The sequence below is a fragment of the Chiloscyllium plagiosum genome, chromosome 5, assembly GCF_004010195.1.
Source record: "Chiloscyllium plagiosum isolate BGI_BamShark_2017 chromosome 5, ASM401019v2, whole genome shotgun sequence".
Classification (NCBI taxonomy): Eukaryota; Metazoa; Chordata; class Chondrichthyes; order Orectolobiformes; family Hemiscylliidae; genus Chiloscyllium; species Chiloscyllium plagiosum.
Genome location: NC_057714.1, coordinates 75928928 through 75947632, shown reverse-complemented (window position 1 = coordinate 75947632; position 18705 = coordinate 75928928). Strand labels below are relative to the sequence as shown.

The window sequence follows — 18705 nt, the reverse complement described above, 5'->3', positions numbered from 1 at the left end:
ACGATACGACCAGCTATCCTTAGTAGCCACACACGCAGACAACAAGCAACATGGATTCGACTGGGGCAACACTACTATCATAGGGCAAGCCAGACAGAGAACAGCCAGGGAATTCCTAGAGGCATGGCATTCATCCACAAACTCCATCAACAAACACATCGACCTGGACCCAATATACCAACCACTACAGCGGACAGCTGAAACTGACAACCGGAAGCGGCAGGGACAGACCACTATAAACACCGGAGGAAACATCAAAGAAGCGCTTTGCAGGAGGCTCCCAAGCACTGATGATGTCGCCTAGCCAGGGGACGAAACGTTTGCAACAAAAACTTCCAGCTCGGCGAACAGAACCACAACAGTAAGAGAGAATGTAAGTCGCCGGGAGGAGGATAAGCATAAATTCTAGTAGAAATAGAGGAATGAATTAGAAATCTCTAACAAAAACAGAAATTGCTGGAAAAGCTCAGCAGCTCTGGCTTCCATTCTGAAGAAGGGTTACTGGACCCGAAACGTTATCTCTGATTTCTCTGCACAGATGCTTCCAGACCTGCTGAGCTTTTCCAGCAATTTCTGTTTTTGTTTCTAATTTTCAGCATCTTTCGGTTTTTAACTAGAAATATCTGATTTATATTTAGTTTTGCTTAACAAATAATTCTTAGATACATTAAGCAAAAGGATTGATGCTCGGTGTGCATCAGGAATGTAAAGTGCTAACATTGGAGAGGATGTGAACCTCTGGAGATTTGCTTGGATAAGATATCATAGCAGTCATCCTGAGTCAGGGTGTAGAAGCAGCAAAGGTTTCTGAGTATTAGTAGTGATGGGGTTTACTGGCAATTCATGGGCAGCGAAGTTGTCATAGTCTTACCAGATCATGGGGCTACTCTTCCCATTAGAGAGAGCAGACTGATGGTGGTTTAACCTGAGGGTCACCAGATCTCATGTGAGGAGAGAGGTTGAAAAGGAGAGGTTGCATAATGGTCACCTCAGCTGGTTTGGGAATTAAATTCATTGACATCAATCTGCATCATAAACCAGCTGTCTAGTCAACTGAGCGAAACAACAGATCCCCTGAATATTCAAATAAAGTCACTGTAGTGCTGTAGAGCTTCATTAGACAGAGGTTAACTTGTGTTGGTTTAACCTAGGGTCACCATGCCTGAACTCCAGAATCAACTTAATGAACCTCTTCTGCACCTCCTGTAGCACCAGCATATTGTTTTTCAAGTATGGGGACCAAAACCGCATGCAGTACTCTAGCTGTGGCCTCACCGGCATCCTATACAGTTGTAACATAACTTCCCTGCTTTTCAACACAATCCCTTTATCAATGTGCTTCCAACACAGCTTCATGGTTGTGATCATTACATTTTATTTCAGCATTGGGATCCTTACCAAAAACTTAAGGCCCTGCTCAGGAGCCTGTCAGTGTTTAGTGAGGGTTCAACTCTAAACAATATGATCTATATAATCCAGATCAAGTACTATTTAAGTTCATATAACGCTAGTGACATCATTAAACAGCACATTTTGAGAAGATTTGTAGCTCAAGTTGAGGTTCCAGATTTAAGTTTACTCGCTGAGCTGGAAGGTTCATTTTCAAATGTTTCGTCACCATACTAGGTAACATCATCCGTGAGTCTCTGGTGAAGCACTGGTGTTATGATCCAGTTTCTATTTATGTGTTTAGGTTTTCTTGGATTGGTGATGTAATTTCTTCTTGAAATGACATCACTAACCCAAGGAAACCTAAACACAAATAGAGAGCGGGTCATAACACCAGTGCTTCACGAGAGACTCGCTGATGATGTTACCTAGTATGGTGACAAAACGTTTGAAAATGAACCTTCCAGCTCAGTGAGAAAATATACATCTAGAACATAAACAACCCAAGGCATCTCACAGAATTTAAATAAACACAGATTGGCACTTTGACATGTAAGATCACATAGAGTTAGATGACCAATTTGTTGGTCGAAGGGGTCAGTTTTATTGATTGTCTTCTAGAAGAAAAGATGAATGGGGAGGCCAAGGAAAGCCACTTGAGGGAAATTATTCATGTGGGAATATCATGAGGCCCCATTGATAATGCTTTAGAAACCAAAAAATGAAACTGAAGGAAGAAGTTGCTTCAAGTCGTGTATGGAATGAGCTGCCAGAGATGTGGTGGAGGCTGGTACAATTGCAACATTTAAGAGACATTTGGATGGGTATATGAATGGGACGGGTTTGGAGGGATATGGGCCGGGTGCTGGTGGGTGTGACTAGATTAGGTTGGGATATCTGGTCGGTATGGACGGGTTGGACCAAAGGATCTGTTTCCGTGCTGTACATCTCTTTGACTCTAAGTGCCCAAATACACAAGGAGACAGAAACAATTTTCCTTCCATAAAAGAAGAACCATTAGGAAGGTCAGTAAATGTGGAAGTTTCTTTCAGAGTGAAGGAGACTATTGAGAGATAAAAAGTCGGTGACTTCATTGCAGTTTAGCCATCTCCAAAACAGTCAGGACATAAAGATGCCTTAAGTGGCTTAAAGTTAGTAAGAGTGAAGCTTGGCATACAGAGATTTTTAAGGTTCAGAGAGGAAGACCTCTTACAAGGTTGTTAAATGCATGAGTTTACAGAATGTGTGTTAAGAAAACGTGAACTATGTTAGCATTTTGTTTTAGGCCCTCAGAAGGAGGATATTATCCAAGGAAATCACATCAAGTGAATGCAGATGTTTACCAGAAAGAAATTAAGTATAGTTATACCACTGAACTCAGAACTTCAAAGTAGTAACAGGGTGAACACTTCACTGGAGGTTTGAGAACATACATGGCTTTTGCTTCTGATATTTGTACTAAGACCATTTAAAACAGAGTTTGCATAGTTTCTTTTTATGTGCAGTTTGATATTCTTTTGTTAAAAGTACATGAGCAACCTCTAATGAATTTGTTCAGTGACTGACCACAATGATCCGTGAATTACAAAAATAATAGTTATGGTCTATTGACTATCAATTTGAATATGGTGGATGTGCTTCCTACTTGGAATCTATCTATCAAGCATATTGCATTCGGTGTGATGATAGATGGTGTCAGCCCAAATACTATGTGGATGGAGGCACAGTGAGATCCAGCTCTTAGAAGATAGTATTCAACCCCAAGTGTTATTGCTGTGGTCCAAGACTTTTAAAAAGTGGATTGGATATATTATGGCTACTTCCTGCCCTGGTCTTGCTTTCTCCATACAAGAGTAAATATTATAATTATTATTAACGTAATAAATATGCCAATATTTCAAATCCCAGATGCCTGGATATTGTCTGCAATTTGCATGTGAACTTTTTCGGTATCCAGAGAGTCATCCATAGTGCTGAAAATTGAACAATCATCAGTGGGTATTAAAGCATACACTACATCACATAGTGAACATCTCACTTCTGACGTTACGACAGAGGGAAGATCATCAATGAAGCAGCTGAAGATGGTTAAGTTGAGGACACTACCCTGACAAACCCATGATGAGATGATCTAGGGTTGAGATGGCGTTCAACAACCACAACAATCTTACATTGGGTATAACTCCAACCAATGGGCCCACTACTTTTCATCATTTATATAAATGATTTGAATATGAGCATAAGAGATGTAGTTAGTAAGTTTGCAGATGACACCAAAATGGGTGGTGTAGTGGACAATGAAGAAGGTTAACTCGGATGACAATGGGATCTTGATCAGATGAGCCAATGGGCTGAGGAGTGGCAGATGGCATTTAATTCAGATAAATGCGAGGTGCTGCATTTTGGGAAAGCAAACCTTAGCAGGACTTACACACTTAATGTTAAGGTCCTAGGGAGTGTTGCTGAACAAAGAGACCTTGGAGTGCAGGTTCATAGCTCCTTGAAAGTGGAGTCGCAGGTAGATAGGATAGTGAAGAAGGTATTTTGTAAGCTTTCCTTTATCTGTCAGAGTATTGAGTACAGGAGTTGGGAGGTCATGCTATAGCTGCACAGGACGTTGGTTAGGCTACTGTTGGAATATTGCGTGCAATTCTGGTGTCCTTCCTATCGGAAGAATGTTGTGAAACTTGAAAGGGTTCGGAAAAGATTTACAAGGATGCTGCTAGGATTGGAGAATTTGAACTATAGGGAGAGGTTGATTAGGCTAGGGCTGTTTTCCCTGGAGCGTCACAGGCTGAGGGGTGTCCTTTATAGAGGTTTATGAAATCATGAGGGGCATGAATAGCGTTAATAGGGTCTTTTCCCTGGGGTGGGGGAGTCCAGAACTAGAGGGCATAGGTTTAGGGTGAGAGGGGAAAGATATAAAAGAGACCTAAAAGGCAACTTTTTCACACAGAGGGTGGTGTGTGTGTGGAATGGGCTGCCAGAGGAAGTGGTGGAGGCTAGTACAAGGGTTTGGAGGGATATGGGTCAGGTGCTGGCAGGTGGGACTAGATTGGGTTGGAATATCTGGTTGGTGTGGACAAGTTGGACCGAAGGGTCTGTTTCCATGTTGTACATCTCTATGACTTGTTATGGACCCCTTCCCTCTACACGTTCAGGAAGCAAACATGATGATAGCCAGGTGAACCTTCTTCATGGTTGTGGGTATGTTTGCCGAGCTGGGAAGTTGATTTGCAGATTTTTTGGAGCCTCCTGTGAAGTACTGCTGTACTGTGTCTCTTGGAATTTATTTGGTTCCATTTCTGCTGCTTCCAGTTCCAGTTGTACCTTTTATAGTGGGCTGTATATTGGTCTAGGTCAATGGGTTTGTTGTAAGAGTCTGTGGATGAGACCATGCTTCCAGAAATTCTCCGGCTGTCCTCTGTTTAGCTTGTCCTATGATCGTTCTGTTGTCCCAGTCGAATTTGTGGTCCCTGTCATCTATATGCATGGTTACCAGGGACAGCTGGTCATGGCATTTAGTGGCTAGTTGGTGTTCATGGATGCAGATTGCTAGTTGTCTGCCTGTTTGCCCTATATAGAGTTTCATGCAGTCTTTGCATGGAATCTTGTAAATTACGTTAGTCTTGCACATGATGGGTATCGGGTCTTTTATCCTGGTAAGTTGTTGTCTGAGCATGGCTGTTGGTTTATGGACTGTCATGAATCCCAGTGGTCGGAGAAGTCTGGCTGTCAGTTCACAGATGTTTTTTATATAAGGTGGCATGTCTTCGTCACGTTGTTTGTCTGTTGGGTATCTGCGGATGAAGTAATGGGGATATCCAGTCTTCGCGAAGACTCTGTAGAGGTGCTCTTCTTCTTCCCTTCGTAGATCGGGAGTGCTGCACTGTGTTGTAGCCCTTTTGAACGGTGTCCTAATGCAGCTTCTCTTGTGTGTATTTGTGTGGTTGCCGTAGTAATTCAGGACCTGGTCGGTGTGTGTGTGTGTGTGTGGCTTTCCTGTACACTTTTATGGAGCATTCACTATTCTGTGTTCTTTGTACCATCAACCCAGGAATGGAGGTTGATTGTTAGTTTCCTCCTCCCTCGTAAATATGATCCCTTTCAGTATGGTGTTGATGATTTGGTGTGTGTTCTCAATTTCTGTGCTCTTAATGATAACAAAAGTGTCGTCTACATCGCTGATCCAGAGTTTGGGTTGGACTTGTGGTAGGGTTGCTTGTTCCAGTCTTTGCATCACTGCTTCTGCTATGAGCCCAGAGATGGGTGATCCCATAGGTGTTCCATTGATCTGATCATATATTTGGTTGTTGAATGTGAAGTGTGTCATCATGCACAGGTCTAGTAGTTTGAGTATGCAGTCCGTATTGATAGGTTCCCCATCGTGTTGTCTTTTCTATCTGTCCAGGAGCTTGGCTATTGTCTCTTTGGCTAGAGTTTTGTCAATTGAAGTGAACAGTGCCGTTACATCACATGAGACCATTGCTTCGTTCTTGTCTATGTTTGTGTTCTTGATGTTGTCTAGGAATTCCTGTGATGATTGTATGGAGTATTTGGATATACCAGCCACGACAACAAATAACCAGAAGCAGCAGAAATGGAACCAAATAAATTCCAGAAGACGCATGTCAGCAGCACACAGGAGGCTTCAAAGCACTGAAGATGTCACCTAGACAGGGAATATGACGTCTGCAAATCAACTTTGCAGCTCGGCAAACATACCCACAACCACAACAATCAGAACTCGAGCTATAAATCTTTACACAAACTTTAGACACCTGCTTTACTTAAAGAAATATTCCTCTATGCTAGAGATTGGGTACAATACATTCATTTCATGAGTGAATGTAATACAGAAAGGAGATGACCTACCATGTCATTGATGGAGATAGGAAGAAATAGAGCAAGAATGGAGCCTTGTTGTACTCTGCATTTAATACTAAGTACATCTGAATAGGTCAAATCCAAACATGCAAATTGCTTCCTGTCTATAACAGAACTTCAGAACAATGAAAAAGCAATTTCTCAAACTCTGTAATATTACAATTTGGAAAGTAGAGTAGCATGGTCCCATGTCTAAAGCGCTCTTCTGGGATCCATGAAAACTTCCACTGTGTTATTTTGGTGCTGAGGAATTTGAGATTCTCTCCAACCCATCAGTGAGTGTTAAGTCACTATGCTATCCAGAACTTTTCACTGAATGAGTTCAGCAGATTATTGAAATGACAAATGTCAGAGCAAAATCCCAACTGCTCTGTGGATAAAGATATTTCTCCTCCATTCTTATATTGGGTGCATTAGCTACCATCATATGTTTATGGTTCCTAATTCTAAACTCTCCCCTGAGTATAAGCATCTTCTGTAGCTCGTACATTGAATTATAAGATTAGATTAGATTCCCTACAGTGTGGAAACAGGCCCTTTGGCCCAACAAGTCCACACCGACCCTCCGAAGAGTAACCCACCCAGATCCATTTCCCTCTGACTAATGCACCTAACACTATGGGCAATTTAGCATGGCCAATTCACCTAACCTGCACATCTTTGGACTGTGGGACGAAACCGGAGCACCTGGAGGAAATGCACGCAGACACCGGGACAATGTGCAAACTCCACACAGACAGTCACCCGAGGCTGGAATCGAACCTGGGACCCTGGTGCTGTGAGGCAGCAGTGATAACCACTGAGTTACCGTGAACATAAGAACTATGAGCAGGAGTAGGCCATCAGGCTCATCGAGCCAGCTCTGCTATTCAACAAGATCATGGCTGATCTTTTTGTGGACTCAGCTCCACTTATCCACCACCCACCAGAACTGTTAATTCCTTTACTGTTCAAAATTCTATCTGCCTTCAAACCATTCAATGAGGTAACCTCAGCTGCTTCACTGGGCAGGAAATTCCACAGATTCATAACCATCTCAACTCCGGATCAACCTAGTGAACCTTCTGTGAACCCCCTCCAGTGCCAGTACGTCCTTTCTCAAGTAAGCTCTTCATAACCTTAAAGAATTTGACCAGGTCACAACTTCAGAATTTTTCTGTTCTGACAACACAGCCACAGTTTACTTAGCTTTTCCTGAATGTAATGCTTTTCTTATTTTTGTTAGGATATTGGTAAATCCTTCTTGCATGTTACCCACTGCCTTTCTATCCGGTTGGTGCAGGTTTCCTGTTATTTTGCTGTGCTTGTGAATGTTTGAAAATGCTAAGGAATAAAAATAAGTACTTTAGGTAAAGGAATTCATTTTTGAAAAACTGATTTACAATTTTCCTGGAAGAAGGGATGCTCTCTCTTTTGCGGCAGTTCGGCACCTAATTGCATCAAACCTTTGTATTCCCTGTGTTTAGGTACACTTTTATTGCGGTAAGGAAAGGAGTTTCAGGATTTTAACTCAGCAATAGTAGAGGAACAATATGTCATTCTAAGTCAGAATAATATTTGACTTTGCTTGGAGCTTGACAATTTTAGTAATGGAAGCTTGGGAATACACTTGTTAATTAGAGATGATAGAGGTTTCACGTTTGGAAAGTCCTGTTGAATAAGGCTTAGTCAGTTATTGTAGTACATCTTGCAGATGGTATGTTGGAACGAATGGTTAAGGTGGTGGATAAAATGCCAGTTGAGTGGGATAATGTTGAGCCTATTGAATGTTGTTTGAATTGCACTCATCCAGATAAGTGAATTGTGTTCCATTACATTGTTGACTTGTGGCTTATAGATGTTGGTAGAGTTTGGGGAGTCAGGGGGTTAGTATCTGCTACAGTATTTCCTGCATCTGACCTGCTTTTATTACCACAGTATTTTATGGCTTGTCCAGTTAAGTTTCTAGTCAATAGCAATCTCCAGCTTCTGATATTTGGGAATTGTATAATGTCAATGAACACCAAGGGAGGATAGATAAAATGTCTTCCATGGAGGTGGTCATTGCATGGCACTTGTATGGGGTGAATGTTACTTGTCACTAATTAATCCAAGCCTGAATGTTGTCTTGGTCTTCCTGCATGAGGGCAAGGATTACCTGATTATCTGAGGAAGTGCAAATAGTTCTGAACACTATGCCATCATCAGCTAACATTCCCACTCTTGACCTTACTGATGGAAAGTTTATCATTGATGAAGCAACTGAAGATGGTTGGGCTGGAACACTGTCCTGACGAACTCCTGCCACAGTCCCTTGAGGCTGATGAGTAGCCTCTGACAGCCACAACCAGCCTGCAACAATCATAACGACCTTCCTCTATGCTAGTTTTCGTGCAGAGTTTTCCCTTTGATTCCCACTGACTTCTTTTTCACTTGGGCTCCTTTTTGTCACACTTTGTCAATTTTTTTTAATATTATGGGTGGTGACGCACCTTATTTCTGGAATTCAGTTGTCTAAGCATTTAATTTGTTTAAAAATCTGACTGTAGCATCTCCAACCTTCAGTGACATCTTTTCAGTATCAGTAAGTTAGAACACACTACTGTTTAGTTGCAGTTTACTAATATCTTGAATTGAAATTAACCCTGTACTCTTGGGGAAAAATGCTACAGATTTTTGTACAGTTTGACCTGTATTTGTTATTTTATTTCAGTGAAACCTGGGTTCGAAGCCACTGAATACAGCAAAATGGTCCTAGTGTTCCCCAGAATTTCTCTGAAGCCAGAGGTGGAGGCATATCTCCTAAGTGTCTTTAAGAATAAAGAGGTAATGATCCTTTTAAAGAAGTGGCATTCAGAAGAAGTAAATTGAAAAGATACTATTAAAAGTTATGAAATACCAGATAGTGCTCTGACTCAATGACATAAGTTACTAAGGCACGTATTTAGACTGTAGTGATTGCTAAAATTCTTTGTAATGTAAAAGGGAATGAACAAATTAGAACCCGAATATTCAAAATAATTTTTGTGAAATAATTTAAGTATTTCATTCCTGAATTCCTTTAAGTAGTACGTTTATGTATAATACAAAACCAAAAATAATGTAAAACATGGTTGGATTTTTGCAGCACTGTAATTAGTTTTCAATCATTGAATATGATCTTCACTGATTAAAACATCAGTTTGTGTATAACTGAGAAAAGGCACATTTTGTCAAAGCTTTTTGTTTGGCACTGATCAGCATAATTCACAAGAATACCAATTGGGAAGATCAAGCATAGAGTCATACAGCATGGAAACAGACCCTTCTGTCCAACCAGCCAAACATAATTCCAAAGCAAAGTCCCATTTGCCTTCTGGACCGTATCCCTCCAAACCATTCCTATTCATGTATCCATCTAAATATCTTTAAATGTTGTCATTGTACCTGCATCCACCACTTCCTCAGGAAGTTCATTCCACATGTGAGCTACCTTCTGTGTAAAACATTTGCCCCTCTTGTCTTTTTTTTAAATCTCTTTCCTCTCACCCAAAAATGTGCCCCCTAGTCTTTAAATTCCCCATCTTAGGGAAAAGACGACTACCATCAACTCTATCTATACCTCGATTATTTTATAAACTTCTATCAGGTCATCTCTCAACCTCCTATGCCTCCAGTGAAAATAATGTCAATGAACACCAAGGGAGGATAGATAAAATGTCTTCCATGGAGGTGGTCATTGCATGGCACTTGTATGGGGTGAATGTTACTTGTCACTAATTAATCCAAGCCTGAATGTTGTCTTGGTCTTCCTGCATGAGGGCAAGGATTACCTGATTATCCCAGCATTATCCATCCCTTTCTTTATAACTCAAATCTTCCAAACTCGACAACACCCTGATAAATCAATTCTGAACCCTCTCCAGTTTGATAATATCCTTTCTATAAGTGGGTGACCAGAACTGGACACAATATTCCAGAAGAGGTGTCACCAATGTCCTGTACAACCTCAACATAATGTCTCAATTCCTTTCCAATGTCTGATGAATTGCATCAAACAGCAAGTCCTTTTCTGCTGATTGCAACAAGCAAAGTACTAGCTGTACCCAACTACAAAATAGTCAGCAGATATTCAACTTGAAGTGCTTCTGAATTCGGACAAAATTTGCTGGATAATCCTGAATGTGCAAAGAATAATGCTGAAACAACTATATTGACATAAATTGATACACAAGGCCCTGTTCTCTGCAGATGGAAGGAACATATACATGTATAGGCACTGCACCTGTTTCAACTCTATGAAATAGGTAATAGCCATTCACTGGTTGATTTCTCAGGACAATGCTGTAAACAATCAGAGTCAACCTCCCTGGTTTGAAATTTAAATAAAGTATGCAGTTAACTGTCAATCATTATTAATGGCTACATTCTGTATAGTAGCATCGCTACCAGTCAAAGTCCATTGGTCAATAAATCATCATTATCTTCTCATTGCAGGGTAAATATCAGTTTTGCCCTTGGGTCAGTATTCTTGCAAATGGTCCTGCTTACTTTTAGAGGTGTTTTCTAGACAACGTTCCATGGCAGATCTGCAGTATAGTCCATTCAAGGACTCCGCAGACAGCAATGGTGTGAATTGGCACTGTAACCATGCCCCCTTTTGCACCAGCAGATGTTGTTTATCTTGGTTTAAAGGACACTGCAGCAATTATTTAGAGACAGTAAGTGAGGGGGGTGGAGTGCAAGGGTTGTGGAATCAGTGTGAGAGAGTCAAATGTCTGCTGGTTTATGGTTGCAGTTCGGTATGGTTTCAGTTCTGGGCAGTATGGTAACACAGTGGTTAGCTCTGCTGGCTCACACCACCAGAGGCCTGAGTCCAATTCCAGCCTTAGGTGATTGTGTGAAGTTTGCACGTTCTCCCTGTGTCTGAGGGGCTTTCCACTGGTTGCTCCGGTTTCTTCACACCATCGAAACACATGCAGATTAAGTGGATTGTTCATCCTAAATTACCCCGTGGTGTCCATGATGTGCAGATTGAGTGGATTAGCCGTGGTAAATGTGGGTATACAGTGACATGGTAGGAGGTGGGTTTGAATGGGATGCTCCTTGGAGGGTTGTGCATAGTCAGTGGGTTAAATAGCCTCTATCCACACTGCAGGAATTTTATGATTTAGTGTGGATCTGGAACCAGGGTGAGGGGTGGCTTTCATAAGTCACAGTGGGAGAATCTGGCGCTTGTGGAAGATCAATGGTGAATCAGTTTCAGTTTTACAGTTGGCTAGGAATTAGAACAAGACTTCATCACTCCGATTTTTCCTAGTTAACTGTAAGGTAAGTGAAGTAGAACTCTCTGAGGTGAGGTCGCTAATTTCAACTGGGATTTCCAAAATTAACCTTACTGATAATTCCTATGGAATCAGCTGCATTAGTACTCCCATATGGTCCCAAAATGCAACTGGTACCTACACTTCAACAACAATCATCTTCCTAATGCATTTGCTGGGTCTTTAAGTCTTATAATTGTTTACTCAATGCACCTAAAAACTGACTTTACTGTACCACTTAATCATGTTTTTTTAAATTCTTTATTTTGAGAATATTGTTGTATTTTTAGATTCTGGCAAATATACAATCTGAACAGTCCAACTTTAAATTTGAATCTCTACTGAGCCGTTTATCGCATCCTCCAGCTTTCACGTGCATTAGGGTCAATACTTGTGCAGCATCCACTGATCAAGTTAAAAAGCTGTTGACTGAAGAGCTCCAGAAGGTTTGATCTGCTTCAGTTTGTTCATATTTTAAAGATGTTAAATCATTCTGTGACTTCACCAGGCTAACCAGATTTGCTATCTCGTTTTCTTTTCTCTACAATATTTTGTCTGAATGTAATATGTTAACTATCAAAATGAATTTACATCAAAATGAGGTTCAGAACAACACGATGATTAATTTGTTTACAAAAGTTACCAGCAAGTTGTTCTAATTAAATTGTTGAGTTATGAAGTTTAGGAGTACAAAATTATTTATTTTAGTTTAAGTACCTATACAATTTATGTTTTGTGTGTACAGTTGTGTGCCATTGGCATGTTATGTTGCAAGTTGATTGAAGATGTATATCTGTCTAATTTCCCAAGAGATTTTCACACACCTGCACAAACTCCAATGAAATGCGTTGAGATACAATTTCAGACAGAGAAATTACCTGTCTGTCCTTCAGGAAATTGGGAATGACTGATAATTAATATGTTGATTGTTTGCTGATTTTTAAAAAAATATTTGTCATTGATACTCTGTGGCAAAAAATTTGTAATATTGGAAATTGCTAGTTAAAATCACCACATTTGTTTACAATCAGATGCACATTTAAGAGCAAATAAAATGGATTCGAAAGGCAGAAAGCACCTTTTTTGGCAAACAATCAAACTTTTGAACACTTTGGTCTTACTTACTGGCTTTCTGGGGAGTACAAAGCAAAAGTGCATGGGTTGCAAACTTTCTGAAGTGAATGATAAAACTGTTCAATTCAAAAATGCTAAGAATATCAGTAAACTGAAGTCGAAATTTTCCTTAAAGCAAATCATGCCATCACAAAACACTAGTCACGGAGGTTTTGAAAAACTAGATATTCATTGTCTCTTTATAATTGATGCTTTATTTGACTGTATTCTTCCAAAGAGATGAATTGAGAGTTCAGTATAATGCCTGCTTTACTTGTCTGGTCCAAATGAAACTCTCCTGCATTGTAAACATGCATGATTGGACTTGTAGGTTTAGAGAATGATACCTGGACTTAAGAGGTTAAGTTATGAGGAGAGATTATATAAATTAGTCCTGTTTTCTCTAGAATTTAGAAGGTTTAAGAGATGATCTGATCAAAGTCTTCAATATATTAATTGTAAAAGACCAGGTAGATAAAGATAAACTATTTAGATTGATTGATTGTGGATTCTGGAACTAGGAGGCATAGTCTGAGAATTAAGGCCAGACTATTTGGAGAGATGTTAAAAGCAATTCTAAGCAGAGGTATTAAGGGATATTGGCCAAGGCATATATATGGAGTTAAGCCACAGATCAGCCATGATCACATTGAAAGGTGAAACAGACTTACGGGGTTGAATGGCCTTCTCCTGTTCCTATGTTCTTATCAATTAGATGTAGAAGTAGATTATTTTGCCCTACAAGCTTGCTCTGCCATTAGCTATGTTCTTGTCTGATCTCTGTATATTTTATAGAATATAGTTATAAGTAATGAGATGTTATTCAGTACTGAGCTTAGAGCAGAAGAAGCCTAAAGCAAGGAATATATTTTTAGAAGCAAGGAATCGTTCATTTAAAAGCATGCTGCATGCTTTTGAAGAAGAAACTAAATTAGTGTATGAGAATTATTTATGTTTAATTCACTCAAGGTTTTAAGAGAATTTCGCAAAATTATATATATTGTTAAAATTAAAAATATTTTGGTGACTTTGAAGATTGACTTAACTATATTACTTAATTTATAGCAATGTAAAGGATGGCCTATGAGTGATATTCCAGTACTGGAACATCCAGAGCTTCCAGATGTTCTTCTAATACCAGTTATTGGTCCTAGGTATGGATATAGACTAAGATTGAAGAAAGAAATTCACTCTAGAACGCTCATTAATGTTGTTCATTCACTTTCTGCATTTCTCCTTCCCAGATACCCCACTGTTCTCCCTCTGCCTTACCACTTCTCCCCACCCTGCTCAATCTCCTTTCCTCTGCCCAACCTCCTGCACTTACTTCTTTTCCATTCTCCCTCTTACACTCCCTCTCTCTCTTATCTCTGTTTTTCTCTCTCCCACTCTGTCCCTTTTTCTCTCCTCCCTTTTTCTCTCCTCTCTCTCTCGCTCTCACACACACTCCATTCTCTATCTCTCCTGCCCTCTCTGTCTCTCCTTTTTCTCTCTATTTCTCTTCTCCCCTCTCTCCATCCCATCTCCACCCATGACCCCTCAATTTAACCTGCGCCTTGTCATCTCTTATCCTTTTTTCCCTAAAATAAGTCATGATTTGAATTTTTTTAAAGATAAAACTGTCCTTACTTTCTTAATATACATTTGAAATAGATTGTAGAGTGCATCAAAATAGATTGAAAGGAATCTAATTCAACATTATGTATTCAAGGAAATTTGTTTGAAAACAGTTATTTCCTGTTTCCAGGATAAATCTGCAGAGGCACTCCATAGAAGTGATTGTGGGGGCACAGTGTGGGAATGCTGTACTTCGTGGAGCACATGTTTTTATCCCTGGCATCCTCTCAGCTCCAAAACGTAAACTATGTTTATATCATCTTACTGGTCCACTTTGAAGAAAATTATTTTCATTCTGGAGTGTACAGTCATGTCATAAGTTTAAAGGTTTGGTGTACAGTCTTTCTAAATTATATTGTTCACTGCCATATCACATGATATCTTTACTCATTTAGTCTAAAGAGATTGTGAGTTAGAACTATATGTAAACAAGTCTAAAATATCATTTTGCATTCACCCATTAAGACTAACCAAAGTTACAAACAAATAGTGTAAAAATCCTTCTATAAAGTCCAAAGTTAATCCTAGATTTTGCATTTTACTTCTCATTTATTTATCCAGAAAAATGAAAATGCTCTTCCTTTGTTTCAGTAATGAGAGATGGGGATGCTGTTTCTGTATATTCCGATATTGGTGGCAAGTGTAAAAGAGGTGCAGTAGAGTTCGTGGGATCAAAAACATTTGTAGGGAATGGAATTGCTGAATTAAGTCGCAATGAAATATTTTCCTCAAATTGCACTTTAAGGTAAATGTTTTGAAGTATTGTGTGCTTTTGTGCACAGTTGCTTTATTATTTCCAAAATAACCATATATATTGAGTCATAAGCAAAATTTCTATTAATCTTATCAATCTTGTCACGGTGCTTGATAAATTATAGATGTGATCCACTCCTTGAATATTTTATTCCTGACTTTTGTAAAAGCTTTGTAACATGTCCAACAATTATTTGAGATTTGGGACACACATGGTGCATAAATTGTTTAAAGAGTTTTAACTTTTAACGATGTATTTTAGAAATGAACGTGAACCATAGAATATCATGGTTATCTTATGGAGCAGTGGTAGTGTCCCTTTTTCTGAACTAAAAAACCCCTTGTTCAAGTCCCAACAACTCCAACAACTCATAACATCTCTGGAACTGTTGGTTTAAAAAAATCGCAAAATAGGATCATAGATAATAGGTCAATTCATTCATCCTACTGATCTCATTCCACTATTCAGTTTTATCCTGACTGAACTGTACCTCTGTCTCCTCCCACCAATCTTGGTTACGTAATCATTAACTAAAGCCGATCAAAGTAATTTTTGAAATTTTTAATTGACCCTGCAACAATAGTTTTGGGAGGGAGACCTGTAGATTTTAACTGAAATTTGAAGATGCAATTCCTGACAATATTTCTAAGTGGCTGAGCTTTAACTTTTCGGCTGTGCTCCTTTGTTCTGTACTCTCTCACTGATGGAAATGATTTCTCTCTATCTATCCTATAAACTCCATTAAACAATCTAAGCATTTCATTTAGATCATTCCTTCAGCTTTTATTTTCAAAGGGAAAATATGCCTCGTTCTCTGCAACCTATCCTTCCAGTTGAATCCTTCTAGCCCCAACATCATTCCGGTGAATCTGCACTGTAACTTCTCCTAAAACAAATGTTCTTCCTGAACTGCGTTTACAACTGCATTGTGTACTCTAAATAGTTTCTAATCAGACCTTTGTAGAACTGCCACATAACATGCACCCCTTTGTATTCTGGTCTTTTTGAGATGAAATCAGTGTTCCATTAGCTAACATGTATTCCAGGATTTTTAACAGCAATAACAGATCCATTTGATTTAGTTCAAAAGCAGATTTTTTTACAAATTAATTTTTTTCTGACATAGCTCTAAGTTTGTCACAAAGTAGAGCGAATGTATAACAAAGACCTATATAACATGAAGCTGGTATCCTTTATACCAATATTAATGCATTCATAAAAAACCTATTAAAATGCTTAAAGATTTGAATTGTGGCTGATGTGTCCAATATTTTTCAAGTACTGCATTTGCCATATGCTCATTCCCAGGGGTGTGGGAATCAGAATGACAGAACCAGTTTACATCAGCCCATCATTCGACAACGTCTTGCCTAGTTTGCTATTTTTGCAGGTAAGGAAAAATTGTACTATTGCTTGAAATTATATGGTTCATGTGTCATTGCAAATCATTCATTATTTATTTCATTCCAGTGTTATAATCTGCTTTTGCTGAATTTGCTGAGAGCTCTGTACTTTCTGCATGGCATTCCCGAAGTATTTCTTGTACAGAAACAAAAGTGGAGAATGCTGCAAATACTCAGCAGCAGGTCTGGAAGCGTCTGTGGAGACAGAAACTGAGTTAAGGGGCTGAATTTTGCAGCACGCTATGGTGCCTGCCAGACTGGCTCCCTGCCAAAAGGGCTGAAGGCAAGCCCACTCAGGAAAGGATATCTATCCTGCAACCTTGACTTGGGAGGACAAACATCTGTACCTCAGACAGCCTTAGATGCCAGCCAATCTAAGGCTGGGAGCTGAAATAACTCCACAGAGGCCTGTATCCCATCACCAAGTCCTTGACACTGCTCCAGCTTCCTGTCAGAATCTCTGACACTCCTGTTCTTTTTTCCTGTTTTTTCTTTTGAAATGTCTGACTCTCCTGTCCTTTTTTTTTCAGAACCTCTGCCACTCCTGTTTTTTGTTTTAATTTTCCCCCACACTACTGCCTAACTGCGGTAGTGCTTATTTTTCCTCAGCACACATGTCGTGTGTGTGCAGGTGTGAGACCCAGTGAAAGACACAAAGTAGACAAATTTTTATTCAATTTCCACCACCAGGAAGAAAGGAAACACCCAAGTGGCCAGTGACAAGCAATGCCCTTGTTAGAGGGCAATGCTGCATGATCAAAAGTGAGGGGGAAGGGCAGGGATTAATATAAATAGAGTTGGATGGAGAAATAATACACTTCACTCCCTGCAGTGCCCACCTGTCCCTGAACAGCTCAAGGGTGTTGGTGGAGACCGCGTGCTCCTTCTCCAGAGACACCCGGGGTTTAACATAACCGCTGAAGAGGGGCAGGCAATCGGCTCTAATGACCCCCTCCATGGCCCGCTGCCTGGACCTGTTTATGGCCAGTTTGGCCAGGCCCAGGAGCAGGCCCATTAGGAGGTCAGCAGACCTGCCCTCCCCCTCCGTACTGGGTGCCCGAAGATCAGGAGCAACCAGAAACAGACAAGAAGGTTTTTAAGAAAATCAAAAAGAGAGTGCAAGCGCCCGCACCCAATATATACATTGTCCACGGACTCCACAGCACCACAAACAAGCAGTTGGGCTGGGAGTCCATGAGCCACCGCAATCTGCAGCTGCAGGGGACCGCTGCGTGCAGCACCCACCACCCCAGATCCGAGAGAAAGGGAGAGGACTCCCCCGTAGAGAGCCCTCCACTAGAGATCCTCCTGACTGGTAGCTAATTGGCACACCAAGATGTCTCCGGGTGATGGATGAGGGAGAAGAGGTGGACGGTGTGCAGCAGCAGTCTGTACAGGGCCTGCTGTGATACCTCCTTAAAAGCGACAAAACTAAAATTCCAGAGGCAGGTCAGGTTGTGGGGCACAGGTTTCTGGGGAAAGTACGGGACCTTGGGGACACTCCTGCTCCACTCTGTCAGCCAGGACTCTCTGATTGGACCAGATTAACAACCCAATCAGGTAATTCATATTCTGTGAGGTCCACCTGGCTGACCTGGTTACAGTCAGTGGGAGCCATGGTCACTGCCAGTACTAAACTCGGGTTGGAGAAGGTGATCAATGCTGGATCAGGACTTCATAAGCTTTGTGGATAGCAGGGCGTGGCAAATGAGTGGGTTTCTGTGAGTTATGAGGCCATGGGAATGGGGAACTGTAGGGGCAAAGGGGTGGCAGCTAAGTCTTAGGTCTCAAGGAAAGGAGTCATGTGTTGAATGCATTAAGGAGGGGTCCATCATTACCAACCCACTTGGGAACCTGCGGGGCTGGGTTCTTGGCATGGACTTTCTTTCTGCCAGTTAAATCGCAATTGTGGTGTGATTAAGGGCCAGCCAGTGCATTCAATGCGGTTGGTAAAGTTGCAGTGGGAGCAGGAGTGTGTGAGTGGCAGGCTGGTTACCTGCTGGATTTTGCACTCTGCTTTCCTACTCATCCTGCATTGAGATTCACTGACTGGGGAGTGTATCGTGTAGGTAAAAACAATGACTGCAGATGCTGGAAACCAGATTCTGGATCATTGGTGCTGGAAGAGCACAGCAATTCAGGCAGCATCCGAGGACAGGCAAAATCGACGTTTCGGGCAAAAGCCCTTCATCAGGAATAAAGGCAGAGAGCCTGAAGCGTGGAGAGATAAGCTAGAGGAGGGTAGGGGTGGGGAGAGAGT

At 40.7% G+C, this 18705-nt stretch overlaps 1 protein-coding gene across 8 annotated transcripts in view; it reads left to right on the top strand.

The window, feature by feature from the left end:
• nsun6 (NOP2/Sun RNA methyltransferase 6) overlaps nucleotides 1–18705 on the top strand; it is a 40677-nt gene that overhangs the window by 3265 nt on the left and 18707 nt on the right. For 2 of the 8 annotated variants that reach the window (XM_043690411.1, XM_043690409.1), the window contains exons 2-7: nucleotides 8969–9081; nucleotides 11849–12004; nucleotides 13737–13825; nucleotides 14419–14528; nucleotides 14880–15033; nucleotides 16351–16432. In XM_043690411.1, the coding sequence (XP_043546346.1) occupies nucleotides 9004–9081; nucleotides 11849–12004; nucleotides 13737–13825; nucleotides 14419–14528; nucleotides 14880–15033; nucleotides 16351–16432 (669 nt within the window). In that variant the 5' untranslated portion in view covers nucleotides 8969–9003. Of the gene's footprint in view, nucleotides 1–340; nucleotides 374–3150; nucleotides 3243–3319; nucleotides 3566–7357; nucleotides 7379–8968; nucleotides 9082–11848; nucleotides 12005–13736; nucleotides 13826–14418; nucleotides 14529–14879; nucleotides 15034–16350; nucleotides 16433–18705 lie in introns of those variants that run through there. The other 6 variants (XM_043690410.1, XM_043690413.1, XM_043690406.1 and 3 more) reach the window with 6 other exon arrangements.